The sequence below is a fragment of the Belonocnema kinseyi genome, chromosome 9, assembly GCF_010883055.1.
Source record: "Belonocnema kinseyi isolate 2016_QV_RU_SX_M_011 chromosome 9, B_treatae_v1, whole genome shotgun sequence".
NCBI lineage: Eukaryota > Metazoa > Arthropoda > Insecta > Hymenoptera > Cynipidae > Belonocnema > Belonocnema kinseyi.
Window position 1 is genome coordinate 126,681,962 of NC_046665.1, and position 21,793 is coordinate 126,703,754.

At 26.7% G+C, this 21,793-nt stretch overlaps 1 protein-coding gene across 1 annotated transcript in view; it reads left to right on the forward strand.

Moving 5' to 3' along the window:
* The window catches only part of LOC117180738 (afadin-like), a 284,255-nt gene that overhangs the window by 169,874 nt on the left and 92,588 nt on the right, over positions 1-21,793 (forward strand). The window contains exon 8 of the mRNA XM_033373229.1: positions 15,951-16,342. Coding sequence (XP_033229120.1) covers positions 15,951-16,342 — 392 coding nt within the window. The remainder of the gene's footprint in view (positions 1-15,950; positions 16,343-21,793) is intronic.

The following is a 21,793-nucleotide window of genomic DNA, read 5'->3' on the forward strand; positions in this document are numbered from 1 at the left end:
TAATAATGCTTACTTATTAACAAAATAATTCACTTACCTTTAAAAATATCCGCTTGCTCCAGAAAATTGGATACAATTTTGTGAAATTTAACAAATTTCTTAGCGGATAACCTGTCGTCCACCGACGTTTTACTGCGTTTTTAGCATTAAAGACTCCGGAAGTCGCCAAATCGTTATTACGTGCTTGCATGATAACGTAATTCAAAACCTCGTTCGGAAAGTTATTTCTCTTCTTATTACGTTTTTTGTTTATTCAAGATAATATATAAATACATTAAAAATAAGCAAAAAATGTATCACAAAAAAAATAAGTATAATTTCACTGGGAAACTATGTTTGTAAACAAAAAAGAAGTTGGTCAACGATTTCGCAGTCACGGAAAGTCTGGGAACCGCGGAACCAAAATTGGGAAACCATATAATTAAAATTAGTTTAATTTTTCTTCCATAATTGATTTAAAAAAACACTTAAAATACAAAAAATTGGTCTTTCGCCTGTCAGATATTTACAAACGACCCACTTACGGCAGTCGTTTGTGGATATTTCTTAAGATGTTTTTAAGGTTATGATACTTCTATTATGCACCATTTTTGGCCCGACTGAGTCCTGGTGGGAACTCGGTCAGATCCTGGTCGGGCAATTAACAAATAGTATCCTGGTTTGACCCGGTCAGATTCTGGCCAGAAACCCTATTCTGATCGGGTCAAACCGGGCTATTTCTACACGGGCATGTTAGCCGATTATTGGTACATTATCCATTACCAAAATCGGGCCAACTATGGCAATTACACGGAAAAAAAATATCCATTAATTTTTATAGAACTAATCTTATAGTAGAGGATACGATGGGTAGTTTAATAAATATAGTACAATCACTACACTGTTTATAATCGCACGCTATGAACATTTTTATTCGCCATGGGGTTCGAACCCTATAAGTTTCGCATTCTTGATTTCTAACGCCTAAAGCCTCTCGGCTAACCTAGCTGGAAGTATTACAAAAGAATTTGAAATATAACCGACAGCTGTGCATGACCGTCTGCAAATTTCCGTGAACCATTCCATAAAAAATATTGCTACGCTCATAATAATATATGTAATAAGATTTCAGATTTTTAAAATATTGCAAATTATTATTGAATATTTTATGTGATTAAACAAGATTAAAAAAAATCAATATATATAATAATAATATATATTAAGAAATTCATTAGAATTAAAAGAGTGGGACGATGGTCGTGGGGGCTAAAGCGTAGGCTTTGGAGCCACTCCGTCGGCTTGCGGGTTCGATTCCCGCCTCGCACTCTGGAAGAGCCTCGGCGGCCCATGCGGTGAACACTAGCCTAGCAAGGGAGTTGTTCATCTCCGGAGAGTCGTGGGACCGGTACCTCTAGAAATTAAAAGGTTTTCTCTAAGTACTTAAAGCTGTTGCTCTTGGTGGTTCGGAACCCACCTTAAACTGTAGGTCCCCCTTCCACCACCAAGTAAGTGTACGGGGGGTGTGTAAAGGAATAAAGAAGTAGGTGCAAGAAAAATGTAAACCCTTAGGGGACACATTAGAAGCTTCCATTCCATTCCATTCATTAGAATTAAAAAGATTTCTACAAATTTTCGGAGATTTCAAGATATTTAACAGACTTTAAAGAATTCAAGAACATTATTTATATTTTACAATTACTTTAAAGTCTTTAGAGTCATTTAAATTCAACCGAAATTCCTCAAAAAATCTTCAAAATTAATTAAAATCTCTTAAATTCATTAAAAATATTTTGAAGTCTTTTAAATATTTGGACATCTTTTAAAATTCGTTTATAAATTAAAAAATGTTCAAAATCAAATAACTCCGGTTAAATCCCTTGAAATTCCTGAAAGTCTGCTTAAATACTTTAAAATATTTTTAAATTACATGAAAATCCTTAAACTCTTTTGATTTTTTTTTAAATCATTTAAAATGCTTTCTAAGATTTTAAATTCCTTTACTCACTTTTTAAACCATATTAAATTCATTGAAATGGCACAAAATCCCTTAAAATCACTCAAAATCTCTTGAACTCATAAAAAGTATTTTAATGTCTCTAAAATTTCTTGAAAATTCTTTTGCTTTTTTTAATTCTTCTCAGATATTTTAAACTTCTTTAAAATTATTTGAAATATTTCGAAATTCATTTTTAAAATTTTTTCTCTTTTCATTAAAAAGAATGTTTAAATCCCTTTATGCCGATCTCTGGGCCGACTTTGGTCCAGGGTTGGGCCAGTAGTCGGATTTACACGTTAACGAAAAATTTCCCATGGTTCCCTGATGGTTGGTCCATGTTGGGGCCAAAGTTGGGCCAAAGTTTGGCCAGTCTTATAAATAGAGAAGGTGCCCCACTTTAGCTGCCGATTTACGGTGGGCCAAACTCGGTCCGACTTTGGGCCAACGCACCTGCTCTGGGTGCCGACCTGAATTCGCACCTGGGTAGCTAAAAATTCTGGGGGCATTCTCGCCATAAAAAATGCAGATCCGTACAGTTAAAATGCACTCAGAAAAAATTTTCGGTTGAAAAAAATTTTTTCGTTGGGTTTGCCGAATATTCGAATTACCAAAAGATCTGGGTAAACCAAGCAAAAATTTGCTTAAATCAACCAAAGCTTTTGTGATTCAGGCGATTGAAACGCCATCCAGCAATTCCGAGGAAGACCATCTGATATTACCGTATGGTGATGATGAAAAAAAAGTAAAAATATAAAAAAGAGGGAGTTCCTGCGTTTGTGACGTGGGGGAGGGGGATCTGGAAATTGGTCAAAAAAGTCTAAAATTTCGGAAATTTTGCGGAACTTCTTTTATGTGGTACCTACATTATGTTTATTTAACAGAATATATTACCCAATTTTTGTGAAAAGTCAGCCTATTTTGAGTTCATTTTTAGCTGTAAAATAAAAAAGCATTCAAACTAGAATTTTCAGGGTGGCGACTTGACCGTAAAACCAGTAAATGACCGGGAATTTTATTGAGCGGGAAAACCCGGGAATTTACTTATGATCGCAGTAAAGTTCAAGTTTTAATTATTTTAATACTTTAGATCAATTTATAAAAGTGATTTCCACTTTATCTACAGTCGCAGAATTTTCATATTATCTCAGTTGAATCTAATTGAATCATAATTTATTATTGAATTTTTATGTATTTAGAAAATAAATTAGTTGTTTAAAAATGTATGTGCTTTGTGAAAAATTCGTCTTTTTATGCAGAAAATTAATTTGTATGGTTGCAAATTCATCTTTTTATTATAAAATTCAATCATTTCATTTCAAGATTCATCATTTTTTTTTTAAAATTCATCAGTTTAGGTACAAATTAATCAGTAAAAAATTCAACTATTTTTTTATAAATCCGATTTTTTAAAATCAGAATTCGATTTTTAACGAAAAAGAATCCACTATTATATTTTGTGTTGAAATTTTATCTTTTTGGGGTAAAAATTCAACTATTTGGTTGAAAATTGATATTTTTTACTATTTTTTTGAAAATTCATCTTTTTGGTAGGTATAAAATCCAATAATACCAGTTGAATATTCATAATTTTAGTCGAAAATTCGTCAGTTTTGTTGAAAGTTGATTTTTTTTAACTGAAAATTTAACCACTCCATTTTGGTTAGAAAATTGACCTTTTCGAGTTCAAAATTCAAGAATTTGGATGTAAGTTTGTCTTTTTGAAATGAAAATTCATCTATTTAATTAAATATTCACGTACTTAGTTAAAAAATTGTAGAAAATTATTTTTTCTATGCAAGTTAATCTTTTTGTAATAAAAATTTTCCTTTTGGGTACCAAATTTAAGAATTACATTAAAATATTTATCATTCTGGTGAAACTTAGTCTTTTAGGTTGGAAATCAAATTACTTGGTTGAAAGTTAAACTCTTTTGTTAATAATTTTTTTGGTTGTAAATTCATCATTTTAATTAAAAATTCATTTTCTAAGTTGAAACATGAGATATTTGATTGAAAACCTGTGTTTTCTTTGGATAAAAGGAAATTTTTTGCCGAAAATTGAACTATTTGCTTGAAAATCTGTTTTTTTTTTGTTGAAAATTATTTTGTTTTTTAAACTGAAAATGTAACTATTATTCCAGTTGAATATTCCATAATTTTAGATAAAAATGAATCTCTTTGTTTAAATATTCATTTTATGACTGAAAACTGAATTATTAAATATTTAGTTAAAAAATTATCTTTTTTAGTTTAAAATTCATATTTTTTTGTAGAAATTAATCTTTTTGGTTAGAAATTAGTCTTTTTGGTTAAAAATTAAATTATTCTAGTTAAAGATTCCTCATTTTAGTTAAAAATTAATCTCTCTGGTTTAAAATTGGTCCAAGTCAGAATTCGTTACAATTTTAAAGTTCCCTCTTCCACATTTTAGAAAAAGAAAATACTTCAAGTCATTATTTCAATCGTTTTTTTTGTTAAAAATAATTTTTGTTTTGTTTGAAGATTCATCATTTTAATTGAATATTCATCTTTTTTTTTTGAAAATGTAACTACTTTGTTGAAAATCATTTTTTCAACTAAAAACTTAACATTTTCCAGTAGAAAATTCAACTATTTTTCTGAAAATCCGAGTTTTTTGGTTCAGAATTAGATTTTTAACGAAAAAATCAACTTTTTAACTATTTTATTGAAAATTTGTTTCTTTTTTTTTATAGAACATTGACTTTCTTAACTTCAAACTTAATTATCTAAGTTTTGGTTTACAATTTATCTTTTTTAGTAAAAATTATCATTTTTTTTTGGTTGAAAGTTCAACTATTTCAGTTAAAGATTCATTGTTGGTTGAAGATTTATCTGCTTTAATTGAAAGTTCAACTATTCCGTTGAAATGCATGTATTTTGTTGAAAAATTGTATTTTTTGGCAGAAAATTAATCTTTTTATTTGAAAATTAATCTTAATGTTTAAAAATTCATCTTTTTGGTAAAAATTTAAGTATTTCAGTTAAATATTCATCATTTTAGTTAAAATTTCATCTGTTTGGTTTAAAATTCCACTATTCCAAAAGAAGAATCATAATTTTATTTGAAATTTCATTTATTTTGTAATTTTTTGCTCTATCGTGTTAAAGATTGTTTAGAATGAAAGTCATGATTTAAAATAAATGTTTTTTGTTTTGCAAAAAATATGAATATGTTACTTTTAGTTGACGGGGAAAATTTAAAACCTCGATCGGGAAAACCGGGAATTTAGAATCGTCCGCCAAATCGCCACTCTGATTTCTGAAATACTTTTAGAAAATATTGGTTGCATCCTAACAAGGATAGTTCCTGCTTTTTCTTGAAAATCTGACATAAATGCACTTTCAAGCCTAGAGACCTTTCAGATGAACTGGTTTCGTATCGTAAACACGAGACAACGAAGAACCGTGCCTTTATTTTTAGTGCTTTCTTCGTGATCTTCCGTCTCTTTAGCTCATCGTCGACGCTCAAAGCGCAAGATGCTTGATCAGTCTTCTAGCGGTCGTTAAACTTGCTTGTCTCCATATTAAGTGACATTCAAGTTTTATTTTCACGATTTTTTTTTGTATAGTTGACATTTTTTAAAGTTTTATATTCTCTCGAGAGTTATCGTAAGGTATAAACTAAACTAGAAAAGGTCAGACAGGCGCGATGGGATGGACAAAGAAGCTCAATTGGTGTGGTACGATCTACGGTTTTTATTCTCTTTTACTATCAAGCTCGAACTTGCCTTCAAGATCTTATTATTACATCTTTCTAAATCTGAATTAGTAGAACACTGCTAATTTAAATAGCGCAGATTTTACTGCCAATTAGTAAAAATCTACTAATTCAATTTGTAATGATAACCGACTAAATGAATAAGTAACTATATCTACTAAGGTAATTGGTAATTTTACTATTAACTATTTTAAACAGTAGTTTTAAACAGTTTTCAAACACCACATGATAGGTGGCGGTCCTGCAGACTTTGCATTTTAATTTAAAAAAATGCAACTGAGGCGACCGAAATTATTTAATCAGACTGAGGAGAAGTTGCGCTGACACATAAAACGTGGAAAAAGTGGTTCCAGAGATTTCGCAATGGTGATTTTTGAATTGGAATGAAAAAAGAATTCAGTAACTCAAATGCTCCTTTTCGATTCACTAATGACTTTTGGCGTCAAGTCCGCAGGGCCGCCACCTGTTATATTGTGTTTTGAAGTTTAAGGTTTGCCTTTCAAAACTACTTTTTTGGTTTGTTTATTTGAAAATTAATTTTTTGTTTATCTGAAAATTTAACTTTTCCATGCTTGGTTAAAAATCTATCTTTTTTATTTGAAAATTTAACAATTGGTTTGAAAATTAATGTGTTTTGTTGAAAATTAATTTTTTTTGGCAGAATATTAATATCCCCTTGCTTTTTGGATTAAAAATTTATATTTTTTGGTTAAAATATCATTTATTTATTAGAAATAATCTTTTTGAACTAAAAATTCGGCTGTTTAGTTTTAAAAAAACTCCATTATTTTTTTGCAAATGTAATTATTTTGTTGAATTTTCAACTCTAGTTTAAAATTTAACTATTTTGTTGAAAACTAAATTCAATTGTATCCAAAAACATTCGTATTCCTGGCTTGAAAATTTAACTATTTTCTTGAAGTTAAATCTTCTTTATTAAAAATTCGACCATTTGAATAACTATATTTGTTTATTAGGTCTGAAAATTAATTCGGTGCCTTTACTTTGATGTTTTGTAACTCTTGGTCAAATTGTGATTTTTGTCCGCCCTAAGGTAGTTTTAAAGGGTGAACCTTATGCTTTAAAACACAAAATAATAGGTGGCGGTTCTGCGGACTTAACCTAAAAAATCATCATTAGAGAATACAATGGTATATAATGCTGATTGTCGAACGCATTCTATTTACTAATGACTTTTGAGGTTAAGTCCGCAGGGCCGCCACCTATTAGATTTTGTTTTCAAGCTTAAAGTTCGCTCTGTGAAACTACGACCTTTCTTTTATAAAATTAATTTTTATTTTAACTGAATATTTTTTAAATTAAATTCAACTGTATTCTAAAAAAATTCTTCTTAGCTTGAGAATTTAAATATTTAGTTGAAAATTTAACTATTTTTGGTTGAAGTTAAATTTCTTTTCATTAAAAATTCGACCATTTAGTTTTTGTTTGAAGTTTAATATTTTTTGTTTAAAATTTCTGGCATTGGGTTGAAAATATAACTAGATTATTAAAAAGTCATTTATTTTTCGAAAAATTAACTGTTTTTTTTTTAAATTTGTCCTTTTGGATTGAAAAATTCATCTTTTACGGTATAGAAGACATCTTTTGTGTAGAAATCAATTTTAATTTTTTAAATTTTTATCTGCCAATTGTTTAATTCTATTTTTAAAAGATTCTTTGTTAAAAATGTAAGGTTAAAATACTGGATTGTGAATATAAATGGCCAGGGAATATAAAATTCATTAGATAAAAATCAGGCTTAAATCAGGAAATTTTAAAAATGCAGTTTTGCGGTGTCTCCGTGAGTCAAAATTTCTAATATTCAATTAAAAATTCGATTTCTCCTCTCTAAAAATTAAGATACTCTCAGAGAAAGAAATTTTGTTTAAGTTCCTAAAAATTCCTGAAAATGACATTTACTTTTCCTATTTCTTATCCACCTTTTCTATAAAAAAATTTCAATAAGCATCTTAAACAAATTTATGAGAAATTGATGCTTTTTCTTTTCCTTCCCGACGAATATTGCTTTTTGGTGACAGATTCAGAGAAGCACGTTCTGTTGGAAATGAAATAACTTGCACCAAAAGAAAAATGACCTACGAGTGTTTCTTACAAACTATGGAAAACTGTTTTTAATTTTTCTTAAAATCCTTTTTAAATTCAAAACTGAGGGAATTGTCATGACATTTTTTTAACTGAAAATTAAATTATTCTGATTTGGGTGGAAAATTGCTTGGTTTTATTTGAAAATTCAAGTATTTGTTTGAAAATTCTTTCTTTTTGGTTAAATTCAATTGCTTTTTATTAAAAATTAAAATCTTTTTTTTGTTGAAATATCCACTACTGAATTTCTCGATCAGAATTAATACTTTTCTGCATGATTTAATTATTTGGCTGAAAGATAATTTTGTGGTTAAAAATTAATTTTTGTTAAAGATTCATCGTATTAATTAAAAATTCATTTCCTTGGTTGAAACATAAGTTATTTCGTTAAGAAATTGTTTCTTTTTAGACTGAAAAATGTTTTTTTCGCTGAAAATTGATCTATTCCACTTACAGCTTTAACTATTTTGTTAATTTTTTTGTTAATTAATTTTTCCATGGAAAATGTAATTATTTAATATTTGGTTAAAATATTATCTTTTTCAATTGAAAATCAGACTTTTTTGGTAGAAATTAATCATCTGGTTTGAAATTTCATCGCTTTGTTGGAAAATGTAACTATATTTTTTTGAAAATTAGTTGTTTTACCGGAAAATGCAACTATTCTAATCAAAAATTACACCGATTTAGTTGAAAATCGATCTCATTGGTTAAACATTAATTTTTCAACTAAAGATTTTACTATTCAATGTTTGGTTGACAATTTATCTTTTTTATTATAAATTCATATATTTTTTTTTAATTCGTCTTTGGTAGAAATTAATCTTCTTGGTTGAAAATTCATCCTTTTGGCTGGAAATTCATCTTTTTGGCTGAAATTTCCAATATTCCATTTGAAGATTCAGCAGTTATAACTTATGACATTTTATGTTTTTTGTTTTTTCGATGTGGTCCAAATTTGGTCGTTGGATTCTTTTTTTTTAACAGGAGTTTGCATCAATTTGATTATTAGACGTTAAATAGAATTTTTAATTTGGATTTTAATCTAATTTAAATTTCTTAAATTATGACATTTATATTTTAATAACACTATTATTGTAACTGAAAATTTAACTATTTCATGTTTGGTGAAAAATTGAGCCTTTTTAGTTCAAAATTCCATATTTTCTTAAAAATTTGTTTTTTTTTTAGCTGAAAATTGTTCTATTACCTTTTAAGTTGATGTATTTTGTTGAAAAATGGCCTTTTTGATAGAATACTCATCTTTTTAACTGAAAATTCAAGTATTCCAGTTAAATACTCATCTTATTAGTTAAAAATGAGTTTTTTCGGTTGAAAATAAAACTACTTGTTTGAAAGTGAAACAAAAAAATTTTTCAATAAATCTTTTTGTTTTCGCATGGAAAATTAATTCTTTTTTAACTGAAAGATTAACTATTCTATTTTTGGTTGAAAGCTGATCTTATTTAGTTAAAAATTCAACGATTTTGTTTCAAATTCATTTATATATATTTTTTTAATTAAAATTTTTACTTGAACAGTTAGGAATTTAAAGCAGTTTAAATTGAATTTAATATAGTACGCGCATTAATTTCACCCTAAATATGCATAATGCATGGGATTTTAAATATAAGAAGAGATAATAAAAATTAGTTTAAATTATTATTCAAATTCATGAACTTTAGAGATAAATTTAAGAAATAATTAATTTTTTGTTTTCGTATGATTTAATTATTTCATTATATAATCTTGCTAACACATTTAAGAATATATTGTAATATTATTTGCCAAAGCTTTTTAGTCAAACTTCTTAATTTAATCTCTCGAAATTTAAAAAATATATATTTATAATGAAATCGCGATATGATTTTTTTTTAATCTTAAAAAATGTTTTTGTTTTAATCGTAAAAAATAACATCACAAAAAATTAATTTGTTTGAAATAGACACAAGGAAGGGTAGAATAAATGCACAAAAGTTGTTCACCAAATCAAGATCGCGAAATCTGTTATAAATTAGTTTTTGACAGGATACGTTAGTTTTTATTTTATTCGTAAAAAAGAACACGAAAATAAAAAATAACTTTAAAAAACGGCACAAGCTACGTAAAAAGTCAATAGAAAAAAAATCGGTTGCTTAACTTTTAAATTATAAAAAAAGACAATGAAAATACGTTTGTTTCCATATCAATGCACATTATGAATCGCAATAATAATTACAAATTTATTAAAATGATACATTTTTTAGGGTAGCTGCGAATAAAGATTAATTCCAATGAAGGAACAAATATTATAGTAATAATAAACAAAAGTTAGTTTTATTTTAGAAAAGTGCTCATTTCAGACAAATTTTTATCGAGCGCTAATCAAGGTATACTTTATGAGAATGTGCTCGTTAGAGCCGAAGGAGCTTTAACGAAAGAGAATTCACAATCGCGAAAATACAGTTGTCGATTCTTTGACCTTTATTTTAAAAGGTCTGTGCACAAATGCGGATGAATGGTGAAAAGGGGAAATTTTCTTGAAAATAGGGCAAAGAGTATGAAGTCTGTTGTAAATGAATGGAAGGAGGGAGAGACATGAAACCCAGCGGAGTAGTTAATTCGTTAATCTAAACCACTCAGTGTTTACTGCACTAGTGTCCCATCACACCGGTCCATCTGAATAAATGAGGAAGTCAAAAACGTTCCCGGAAGCTTTCAAGTCTAGAAATTCAGTAATAGTCGAGCACGAGATTTTCCGGTGACTGAACAAACATAATAAAGGTCCTCGTGCTGTACGCAATGGCGAAAGCCCAACAGATACACTCCTATAAATGTTTTGAGAGAACGATTTCCTCTCGTATGGTTTGTTTTAGTTGCTTATAATGTAAATCTGTGTGGGTGAATGATATTATTGCATTTATGTGTGTGTGTGTTGCTCGATGATTCAAGGAGCTGATGTAAAGCTGAGGAGCACAACATTTAATGCCAAGACGTTCTATCCCAGAAAACATACCATCCGGAACGCTCGCCATTTCAGCCGGAAATGGTAGCGTTTGATTATTCCGTATTTGAAATGATATATGTCTTCAAATGTGGCCGAGTGGAAGTTGTATAAGTCAAGCGAGTTTTTTAAAGACAATGCTGAAGGCTATTTGTTTCACTTGTTGTGGCTTGGATGCTTTTTAATTCAAATTTGGATTAAGTGAAATTAGGATGTGGTGTTATTAGAGAAAGGAAAGGTTTAAAGATCAGTAATTAAATATGGAGGGGGTTTAACACATTTTTTTCTGTGAGTACCGTCAAAGGGGGTAATTTCGACATATGGGGTAAATTGGGACATTCCTAGATTGATAGTTTAAATTACTTTAGATGGGTGGTTTTAACCAGAATCTAGAACCAGTTAAGTTTTGAATTGATTCCACATTATCAGAACAGATTTGAGCATTTTTTCCTATCAATTTAGGAAAATCAACGTGATGTTGAACTATTTTTTTATAATTGTACAAATGTAATTGTACAAATTTTTAGAAAAAAAAATCTGTCCAAGTTCGATATTAACCGTTCTTTAAATAAATAGTTAAATGGTTATACTTTTCAATTATTATGTTATTCAGTTTAGAATGCGTAATTTAAAAATCTTTCACTTGAAAAATTTTACATTTTAGGTTTCAACTTTTAAGCGTACATTTTATTTTAAACAATATTAAAATACAGTTTTAAAGATTTGAGCAATTACAAAATGGAAGCGTTTGAAATCTTAAGATTTTTGACCGAAAAGAATTTACTTAGTCAATTGTGAGTATAAATTAATTAATGATCTTCAAAAGTGAACTGCACTTTTAAGGATTAAAATTTTAATAATAATAATTGATTTTACAAGGCGATTTGGAATCAGTTCAAAATTTAAGAATTTCCAGGTTTTAACGTTAAAAATCAAACTGTTTTAATTGCAAAGTCGTATTATTTAAACAAATGTGAATGCCCGATTGAAACTTCATAAACTATTTTTAATTTTTAAATACCTTCAAAGCATTATATTCATAATAGAAGGCTTTTATTAAATTTCAAATAATGTTTTAGTCTAAAATATTCTATATTCAAACCATTAAATTTGAAATTTTTTAATTAAGAAAAAGAATAATTACTTAATATTTACAAATATCTAACTGCTCCTTTAAAATCAGTAATTATAAATTAAATATTCAAAACTAAACAAAAAAACAAACTTTAAACGTTACAATTTTAATGGTTCTATTTACATTTTTTAAATAATTAGTATGTATAAAATAACGATTAAAGGTCTATTATTCCTAGAAAAAAAATCGAGTAAGTTGAAGAGGTTTTTAGAATTTTCGAAAAGTTTCAAAATTAATTAAATATTTGAAATCATTACAAATAATTTAAACGAATTTTCTACTTGTACTGACAAAATGCGACTATTCATACTGAAATTTCAGTGCAATATGCCACGACCTAACTTAAAACAAAATATAGATTTTTGTAGATTTCGAACAAAGTATATATAAGTTTCAGAATGGTTGAAGGCTTCAAAATAGTAAAAAAAACATTTCCTTAAGATTCCTAGGAAAATTGAAAATGACTTTTTTAAAATTAATTTTAAGAGAATACTTAAAAAGATTAAGAGAAATTTACAGAATTGTCAAAAACTAATGTGGAAGACTTTGAGGAAATTTTTTTAATATGGCAGATTTAAAAAAAAATTTGGAAATTTTTTAAATAATTTTAAAAGATGTTTAGAAATTCTCAAAACATTAAAAAAAAACATATAAAATTTGAAAAAAAAAAGTAAAACAACATGATTTTTCAAGATTTTGAAACATTTTAAGGATTTTTCAAACAATTCAAAATAAAAATAATTTATCTTGTAATTCAGGACGTGTTCCTTACATAAAAAAATATAATCGTTGTATTTATAATATTTCCTGTTTAAAATTGCTTAAAATGGTAAATTTTGAAAAAATTTTTATTCATTGATTGGTTCTTCAATTTAGAGCATTAAAAATTATAGCGTGAATTTATATTATTGGAACTGAATCTGAATCTCTGAACTCTACAATTTATAAAAGTTCAACAACAACAAAATTTGGTTGGAAATCTTTTTTGGCTGAATATTCGTGTATTTTGTGGAAGATTCGATCCTTTTGGTGAAATTGAACTATTTTAGATCTAAAATTAAAATCTTTTTTGTTAAAATATCAATTATTATTATAATTTCATTAAGAATTCATATTTTTTTTATAATTCAACTGCTTGATTAAAAGTTGAACTTTGATTCATCTTTCAGTTTTTTTTGTTTGTTTTTTGAAAACTCAACTCTTTTGTTGAAAATATTTTCTGTCTGAAAAGTCAACTATTTTTGTTGAAAATTCGTTGTTTTGGATTAATTTCAACTGTTTTTAAATTAATACAATTAATAAATATTTTTTAGTAGCAAATTAAACTCTTTGGTTGAAAGTTAAACTACTTGGTTAAAAAATTATTTTACTGGTTGAAGATTCATCTTTTTAGTTGAAAAGTGACTTTTACTTTTGTTAAAAATTTATCTTTCTTCGTTAAAAATTAATTTTGTTGTTGAAAATGCGTTAAAAGAATTAATTTCCCTATTATTCCCGTATTTTTGTTTTAAAAAAATACCCTGCTTCTCCTGTTTTGAGATAATTTCTGAGTGTGGAGTCTGTTATAACTAAGAAGCATCCTTCGGAATCTAATTAGCGATCCTTTTTATTTCATTAGACTCTAATTAGTAATTGCCTATTGTATCGCGAAAAACGATATTAGCTGATCTTTCCTACCTAATGGTGTATCAAAGTTAACAATCAAATTTTTTTAATCGTTTATAAATCGCCTTAAAAGTGAAAAACATCAAAAATAAAAAAATATCCAATCTTGGTGAAGGCCAAATTCGATATCCTTATCAAAATTCAAAAAAGATTTAATTTGAAAACTATATCTGAAGCCGGAGAAATCTAAAAATTGAGAAAAAATCCCAATTTCAAACCATTAGAAAAATTTTTGTAACTTAATTTGGAAATGTTTTTTATGATATTTTAAGAAATTTCAAAATAAGAAAAATATCTTTATTTTGAAATGAGACAAATTTATGAGCTTTCGAAAAAAAGAATTCAAATTGAGAGAAATTGAGAAAAAATGTTAAAGTGTTCAAATACGTTCAAATTTCTAAATTCTTATTCTAAAATGTGTATAATCTAGAACTGGAAATAAATCCAGAATGCAGATAGAAAGACAATGTTTCAGGACTGTTCAAGAAAATAATTAGTGTTGATAAATGAGAATTTCAGAATTTAAAATCGAATTTTTTGTCTTCCATAGAATCTGTTTGTACTTTAAATCATTTATCTTCTTGCCAAAGAAGGAAATAATGTACTTTTATGGAATAGAATCTGCTAAAAGATATACGTGTGGAGCAAGACAAAAGGCTGCTACTACTGGTCGGTCCTTTCGCCTTATCGGTACCAGCTATCTCCACTTATAAGTAGAAACAGCCAACTTTCAGGAAAAGAAATGATTTTACGATTTTAATGTTCATAAATTAGTAATTAGCTGCATTCAAACAATCAGTTACTTACATTACAGCTCCCAGCATTTAATTTTTTTTAAGTCAAATTTTTTGTTAAACTTTCATCTTTTTTGAATTTTTTGGCTAGAAAGGTTTTTTTTTTATTGAAACTGAATTCTGTTTCATTGAAAAGTCTTGTATTATTTTTTGTTAAAAATTAAATTTTTTTCTGAAAATCCATATTTTGGGGTTGAAGATTCATCTACTTTGTAATAAATTCAACATTTTTTTCCTAGAGAAATCGATTTTTTTTTTTTAGATTAATTTTTGGTTATAAAAATTTTAATATTTCATTTTTGGTTAAAATTGGTCATGTTAGTTATAAAATTCAACTTTTTGGTTTGAAATTGATGTAATTTGTCTTTTTTGGTAGAAAATCAATTTTCTTGGTTGTGAATTTCACCATTTTGGATTGAAAATTTATTTTATGGTCTCAAAGTCATATTTTATTAGTTGAAAATTCACCTTTCACGGCTAAAAATCCATTCTTATTAATTAAGAAGTATATTATAACATTTTGGCTACACAATTCATCTATTTTTATTAAAAATGTTTGGTTGAAAATTCAACTGTTTCGGATAAAAGATTCGTTTAAAAATAATTTTGTTTTTAAATTCAATTATTTGGTTGAAAATCATTTTTTTTTTTTGCTTTTATTCTTTCTTGTTTGAAAATCCTATTATTTAAATGAAAATTCATCTTTTTTAGTAGCAAATATTTTTTGCTTCAAATCACTTTTTGGCTTATAATTCTCTTTTTTTTTATTGAAACATAATTAATGTAAGTTTAAAAGTCTGCTATCATATTTTTTATAGAAAATTCATCTCTTGGTTAAAAATTCTATTGCGTTAAAAATGAAGTTATTTTGTTGAAAATTCAACATTTCGGTCTTCGAAAATTCAACTTTTTTAAATGAAAATTCGTAAATTTATAGAAAATTCATCTTTTTGGTTTGAAAATGTATCTTTTGGTATAAAAGTAATATTTTTGGTTCTCTCTTTCAGTTAAAAATTCTAATAATTGGTAGGAAATTGAATTAGTTTTTTAAACATTCATTATATATTTTACTTGAAAGCTATTTTTTTAAATCGAAAAGTATACCATTATACTTTTGGTGTAGAATTAATCTTTTTTGGTTAAAAATTACACTATTTGGTTGAATATTATATACTTTTTTGTGCAAAATTCAACAAATATTATATTCTTTCCTGTGGATAGAAAATTCGTCTTTTGGTAGAAAAGTAATTTTTTTGTAGTTCGAAAATATCTTTCTTCTAAATGAAGAAATAAATGAGTACTGAATCATTATTATTAAAAACGCGTTAAAGTAAACCAGTAAAAATGTAATGTTTGACCCTGAAAACCGGGTAATAGTCTGGAATTTTGTTTTCAAAGTTTGATTGACTACCTTAATTAAAAAGGAATCTGTAATGGCAAATTGAAATCATATTTTACATAATTAAAAACCCATTTATCAATTTTAGTGACAATTCTTAAAATATTTCTCACTGAAAGCATTTGATTTTAAATTTCGAATTTTCGATTGTTTTTCAGGTTCTATTATGTTCCACGTGAGGAGAAGGCCGGCAGATTATGTTCCTCGGAAGAGGAAGAAGAAACCATCCGGAAAATGGAACGAGTTTGACCACCGATATGAAGATGAGAGGCTGCCCTTCTTTTTGGAATTAAATCCCGATGGGACAGACATCGCAAGTGGTGCTGGGGTCCGACATCGATTGAAGCCAAATCACGTGACCGATGTTGGGTCCAATATACCCATCGACCCAAATGCCCCCACCCAGAGCATAATCCTCACCGGACCAACGGTGATGCCTAAACACTGCATTATTGCCTACAATGACAACACAGTTACCTTAACTCCTTCCTCCAGGGATGCCCACACATATGTCAACAATCAGATGATACACCACACCACAATTCTTCAGGTAAACCAAATTTTACCTTACATTTTTTGCTTCAATTTGGAATTTTCATTTTTATGATTTGGAAAAGGCACCTTTCGTGTTCGAAACAGTCAGAGGTGTGTCACTGACAATCAGTGAGATTAAAATGGTTCATTCAGTGGATCACTGGTTTCATCAGTGATAATTCAAAATACTGATTCAACCATTGATAATTCAGAATATTTATTCAGCCAGTGATAACCGAATTACTGATCAAACCAATGATAATTTCAAATACTGATTTAACTATTCATAATTTAAAATACTAATTCAACCATTAGTATTGCAAAAGACTGATTCAACCAGTGATAATTCAAAATACTGATAAAAACCAGTAAAAATTCAAAATACGTATTCAATCAGTGATGATTCATAATACTAATTCAACAAGTGATAATTCGAAAGACTTATTCAATCAGTGATCATATAAAATACTGATTTAACCAGTGATGATTCAAAAGACTGATTCAACCAGTGATAATTCAAAATACTGATTTTATCAGTAATAATTCAAAAGACTGATTCAACCAGTGATCATTTAAAATATGGATTAAATCAGTTATAATTAAAAATACGGATTTAATCAGTGATAATTCAAAATAATAATTCAACCAGCGATCATTTAAATTATTACTTTGACCATTAATAATTCAAAATAATAATTCAACTAGTGATAATTTAATATCCTGATTTAACAAGTGATAATTTAAAGTACTGATTTAACCTGTAATAATTTAAAATACTGATTCAACCATTGATAATTTAAAATAATGATTCAAACAGTGATCATTTAAAATACTGATTCAGCCAGTAATAATTCAAAATACGGATTCAACACGTGATAATTCAAAATACTTATTTAACACGTGATAATTCAAAATACTGATTTAACCAGTAATAATTCAAAAGACTGATTCAACTCGTGATATTTTAAAATATCGATTAACACAGTTATAATTAAAAATACTGATTTAACCAGTGATAATTCAAAATAATAATTCAACCAGTGATCGTTTAAAATACTGATCGAACACGTGATATTTCAAAATACTGATTTGATCATTAATAATTCAGAATAATAATTCAACCAGTGATAATTTAATATCCTAATTCAACCAGTGATAATTCATTATATTAATTCAGCTAGTGATAATTTAAAATACTGATTCAACAGTGATAATTTAAAAGACTTATTCAGCCAGTTATAACTCAAAATACTGATCTAACACGTGATAATTTAAAATAATGATTTAACTAGTAATAATTCAAAAGACTGATTCAGCCCGTGACATTTTAAAGTATTGATTAAACCAGTTATAATTTAAAAATTCTGATGTAACCAGTGATAATTCAAAATACTGGTAAAAAACAGTAATAATTAAAAATAAATACTCAACCAGTGATAATTCATAATATTAATTTAATAAGTGATAATTTAACCATGGATAATTCAAAAGTCTAATTCAACCGGTGATAATTTAAAATATTGATAAAAACCAGTAATAATTCAACATATATACTAAACCAGTGATAATTCATAATATTAATGCAACAAGTGATATTCAACCATGGATAATTGAAAAAACTGATTCAACCAGTGATAATTTAAAATATTGATAAAAACCAGTAATAATTCAGCATATATACTAAACAAGAGATCATTCATAATATTAATTCAACCATGGTTAATTTAAAAGACTGATTCAACCAGTGATAATTTAAAATACTGATTCAACACGTGATAATTCGAAATACTGATTTAACCAGTAATACTTAAAAAGATTGATTCAACCAGTGATCATTCAAAATACTGATTTAATCAATTATAATTCAAAATTTTGATTTAATTACTAATAATTAAAAATATTAATTCTACCAGCTATCATTTCAAATACTTATTTAACCAGTTATAACTCAAAATACTGATTTAATCACTAATAATCCAAAATAATCATTCAGCCCTTGTTAATATAATATACTGATTCGACCATTGATGATTCAAAATACTGATTAAAACCAGTAATAATTAAAAATACTTATTTAACCACTGATAATTCCAGTAAAAAATGCACTGCTTCAGTTTAAAAAAAACACAATATTTTTAAAGCGGAAACCAGCATAATTTCATAGAAGATATTTCGAATTTTGGATACTTGATCCGGACCCTCAATTGTTGAATCAAATCTCAAAACTGGAGCAAATTAAACTATTATCCCTAATTTGAAAAATAGGAGGAAAATCATTTCAAGAAGAGTAAATAAATAAATTAGTCAAATACAAGCTAATGAAAAAATTTAATTTTAGTTCGAACAAAAACAAAGAATCTTTTCCCATTTATGCGTCAGGGAACATGAAAAATCTTTTCATTTATGAGTCAGAGAACAAGAAAAATTGGTCAGGAAAAAATTAGGGAATTTTTAAATTGTAATTTATTTGCTTTATATTTCAATTTTTATGTATTTTTTTGTAGTTACTTTCTCCTGGCAATTACATTTTTAGTTCAACATTTTATTATTTGGTTGAAAGTTCAACAATTTTGTTAAAAAATATTCCTTTTTAGTAGAAAAATCAAGTGTTTGTCTTAAAATTCAACTGATTTTTTTTTTGAAAATTCGCCTTTTTGATTTAAAAAACTCATCTTTTGTTGAAACTTCGTTTTTTTTGGTTATTGTTAAAGATTCATCACTTTAGTTGAAAAAATCATCTTTTTGTTTGAAATTTTTGTTGTTGAAATTTTTTTTAATACAATTTTAATTCAGTTGAAGATTCATATTATTTGAAAATTCATCTCTTTAATTGAAAGATTAACTATTTTGTTGAAAATTGATCTTTTTAATTAAAAATTTACCTGCTTGGGTAAAAATTGAAACACTTTGTTAAAAAGCGTTTTTTTTATTCTTAAAGTCTGTCTCTTTTATTTAAAATGTAACTATCTTATTGGAAATTAATTTTTTCCTATGTAAACATTATTTTTTTAAACTGAAAATGTGAATGTGCCATTTTTGATTAAAAATTATGGGTTTTAGTTGAAAATACGTCATTATAGAAAACTAATATAATAGGTTTGCTTTTTTTTATTAATAATGCAAGTGTGTTATTAAAAATTAAAAATTCAAATTTTCGAGTTTAATTTTAATTACTTTTACAGAAAATTCATATTTTGGCTTAAAAGTTCGACAATTTGGATGAACTTTTTTTCTTTCTTGACTGAAAAATCTTTATTAGTTGAACATTCATCTCCTTGTTTGAAAAATAGACTGTTTAGTTAAGTTTTGAACTGTTTCTTTAAAAATTGATGCATTTTTTTGTTGTTAAAAATTCGCCTTTATGATTTTAAAAATCCGCTCTTTTGGTAGAAATTTCATTTTTTTGTTAATGCATCAACCATTTCATTTTTTGTTGATTATTCATTTTTTTAAATTGAAAATTTCACTATTAGTTTAAAAATTCATGTATTTTGCTAAAAGTTCTTCTCTCTTAGTAGATAATTAAGATTTTTGTTGAAAATTCATCGTTTTGATTTTAAAATTCGTCTTTTCTGTAGAATGATTATTTTTTGCTTTGTTAAAATATGAACTATTACATTTTTTGTTAAAAATCCATATCTTTTTTGCAAATCCACAATTTATCTTGACAATTCAACTAATTGGTTTAAAATGAACTTCTTTGATGAAAATTCATCTTTTTGGGTAAAAAATTCAAGTGTTTGGTTAAAAATTCAACTATATTGTTCAAGATTTACTTATTTTTCAAAAATTTCGAATGTTTTTTTTTTAAGTCTTTTTTTTTGTCAAAAATTCAACTATTTTGTTGAACATTTTTGGACTGAAATTTCACCTTTTCATGATGAAATAAATAATTTTGAAATTTTCATCAAAAATGGTTTTGTTCCTTTCATAAAAAAATATTCTGTTAAAAATGTTACAAAATTAAATGCCGATCTTTGAGTTGGTGGAAAAGCAGGGAAAAGTCGGGGAATTTTGAAAATTAGGTTTTCCAGTCACCCTACGAAGGCTTCTGTTTGAGTAAACTCTAAATAAAAAATGATTCATTGAAGTACCATCTGGCACAAACATGTTAAGAAAAGTTTCTAAGTGCCTCAGTCAGTAAATGCACTTCTACCTTGGAAATTGTTTGGCCCTACTTTTCCATTTAATTTAACCTACGCGATGTTCAATATTGCCTATTCGAGCGAAACTTCTCTTGTTACTCCCATTTCTTAAGACAAACTTAGAACCAACCCTCAACTTCCAGAAGCTAGAAATAGATAAAACATTCTTCATCAACGAAATTGATGAAATTGGTGAAATTGATGAAACAGGGTGTCCAGCGACTTTGAAATCTTCGAATTCTTCTTAAAATTTTTTTAAACCTTGAAAACTTGGAAATATTCTAGAATTTTTCATGGGAACCTCAAATTTTATTGATTTATTTATTTTGAAAATAATTCAATTATTAAATTGCGAAGAGTAAAAAAAGTTTCACTACTGAAAGGTGTTTTAGTTATCAAGTTATAATTTATCTTTTTTTCATTACTGAATAAATAAAGAGGTTTCAAGCCAATTTTTCTAGACTTGACCAATTATTTTAGAGATTGCATTTAACAGGTGCAATATTGTGAATAATTCTATGAATTGTTAATACAAAATATTATCAAAATTTAAATAACAAAATCAAAGTATAAACAAAATATAAATCTATAAATTTCTAAAGATTTTAAAAAGGCGTGCACACCAGTTTCCAAAGAATTCGCAGCAATTTCACAAAAATTTTAAACGATTTCAAAATTTTTCAAATCACTTTAGAAGATTTCAAAAGATTTCACAAATATTTCAATTATCTCAAGGATTTCAAAGTTTCAAAGAAGGCGTGTACATTAAATTAAAAAGATTTCGATCATTTTACAAAGATTTTAAAACTTTCAAAAGATTTGAAGGAATTTAATAAGTACATAGTGTCATAAATGTTTAAAAGATTTCATAAAGATTTCAAAAGAATAAAAGAATTTCAAAGATTTCAAAAACATCAGATTTGAAAGATTTTAAAGGATTAGAAATTTTCTTAGAAGATTTTAAAAGATTTTCAATATTTCATTTATTTCAAACGTATAAAAAAGATATGAAACAAATTTCACAAAGTTTTATAAGTATATCAAAAGATTTCAAGAATTTAAAAGGTTTTAAAAGATTTTAAACGTTTTAAAAGCTTTCAAAGAATTTGAGAAGATTTCAATCATTTCACAATAATTTTCAAGATTTAATAAAGATTTGAAAAAAAATGTCACCAAGGTTTCAAATATTGTACAAAAATTTTAAAAGATTTTTCAAAGATTTCACAAAGATTTTAAATACTTAAAATGATTTCCAAAAATTCACAAAGATTTCAAATATCATTAAATTTCAAAGAATTTTTCAAAGATTTTCAAAGATTTTC